The sequence below is a fragment of the Aplysia californica genome, unplaced genomic scaffold, assembly GCF_000002075.1.
Source record: "Aplysia californica isolate F4 #8 unplaced genomic scaffold, AplCal3.0 scaffold00032, whole genome shotgun sequence".
NCBI lineage: Eukaryota > Metazoa > Mollusca > Gastropoda > Aplysiida > Aplysiidae > Aplysia > Aplysia californica.
Genome location: NW_004797302.1, coordinates 1,618,698 through 1,620,513, shown reverse-complemented (window position 1 = coordinate 1,620,513; position 1,816 = coordinate 1,618,698). Strand labels below are relative to the sequence as shown.

Here is a 1,816-nt window from a genome sequence, read left to right as displayed (position 1 = left end):
CACATACAAAATTGTACGCTTTTAGTAGGCTACAGTTGTAATGGAACGTTTGTTCACGGCACAGAATTCTACAATTTTTCTGTTATCACAGTGTAGAATTCTGTGGTTTAGGGTGATCGCAAAATTTGTTGGCCTAGATCTAGAGGCTATAATAACAGTGAACGCGCACCGGGTGAGAATAGCCAAAAGACTAGCCTGCACTATTCTCATCCCGGGTGAGAATAGAGGTGGCCTAATATATTTACTCAATCTATTTAAACTGGCCCTCCCTGCATCATAAAAGTATTGTTCACGGCACAGAATGCTACAATTCTGTTATCACCGTGGCCGTGTAGAACTTTGGGGTTCAGGGTGAACGCAGCACTGATTAGCTTAGGCCTAGGCTATCACGGTGAACGCACACCGGGTGAGAAAAGCAAAGGCTCGCCTGCGCTATTCTCATTTGGGGTGAGAATAGAGGTGGCCTAAAAATTATATAAAGTAGGGCTAGATCTAAATCTAGATTCTAGCCCAGCTGTCTAGCCGTACTTGCCAACCAGTCTAGAAATCTAGCCGTACTTCCGTAGCCTAGCACTAGCAGTCCAGCCGTCATTAAGTACGACTAGATCTAGCCTCTTCCTAATAATGGCATTTATTTATACAAAGGCCTTCATTATATTTCTATTTTCACCCCAGGCCCCTGGTGAGATTCGTGAGAATAACATAACATTGAAACATTCTTTTCTAATGATTCTAGCAGCCTATTTACAGTAAAGAGATGAGAGAGCAGACAATGTGTATAAGACCTCTATGAGAGTAAACTTTAAAAGGCAGTCACCATAAGAAATATCTTTCTCTGTCATCGGTTTTGTTTATGGTTTGCAGCTGTACTCTCTGTACAAGTGGTTCATGAAATTGTCCTCCGAACAGTGAACAGAAAAGAAACCTGTCGGCAGATGGAGGAAGTCTTACGAGAGTTAAGTCCCTTTGGTGAATGTGGCCTTTCTTTGTAACGTATCTCTACTCTGGTTGGGTACACAAAATTAAGGTACAATAATGGGAGCACACAATCATTCTCCCCCTCTCTCTCTCTCTCTCTCTCTCTCTCTCTCTCTCTCTCTCTCTCTCTTCCCGCCCATCTCTCCCCCTCTATCTTGTTCTCTATGAATGTCTTTCTTTCTCGCTGATGATTTGTAAAGTTAATGCCTGACCTTCTCTCAAAAAAAGGGTTCATGTTGTTGACAAGCACAACAAGCGATCACATTCAACTCGAAATGCACTAGCAAAAATTAAATGCAGGTATCATTACTGATTCTGTTATAATATCGGAATAGAGTTAAAAACAAAAAAGCTTTCTAGAATCTAGAAAAAAAAATGGAAACAAAAGATACAATTAAAAAAAAAATCTCCATTCCTAGTCACATTCCAACTTGCTTCCACTTGTAACTTGGCTGATTTATCAATGTTATGCTCATGCTGTACCGAAACAACATAGGGGGAACTGCTCCTTTTTCTTTCTTCATCCTTACAAACGTCATTTTCTTTTGTATGGTTGTCACTCTCTTGTGAACTAGTTTTTCCAGGATGCCTTGATAATCAAAGCCGACTCTGTGCTGTTGAAAGCTAGAGAGGTGAGCAGAGTAAGCTGGATTCCCCTTTTGGACTTCTCTGTTGACATCAACCCTTGGCGCTCAAATGACCTTATGCAGTTGCGAGCACCGTAAAAACTTTACTGAAAGTAAACTAATCAGTGTTATCTCTGACTGTCTGTTTTATGGTAATCCTTGCACTATATGACCTTTATAGTGTCGACGTACTTTCCTATTCCGTACGTATC

The 1,816-nt window shown here is 40.9% G+C and overlaps 1 protein-coding gene across 2 annotated transcripts in view; it reads right to left on the bottom strand.

Annotated features, from left to right (window-relative positions):
- LOC101849751 (N-alpha-acetyltransferase 35, NatC auxiliary subunit) overlaps positions 1-941 on the bottom strand; it is a 26,539-nt gene extending 25,598 nt beyond the window's left edge. For both annotated transcript variants that reach the window (XM_005091581.3, XM_005091582.3), the window contains exon 1: positions 818-941. Coding sequence is in view for 1 of the 2 variants with exons in the window: in XM_005091582.3 (XP_005091639.1) it covers positions 818-820 (3 nt within the window). In the remaining variant the exon portion in view is untranslated. The remainder of the gene's footprint in view (positions 1-817) is intronic.
- Positions 942-1,816: the final 875 nt, after the last annotated feature.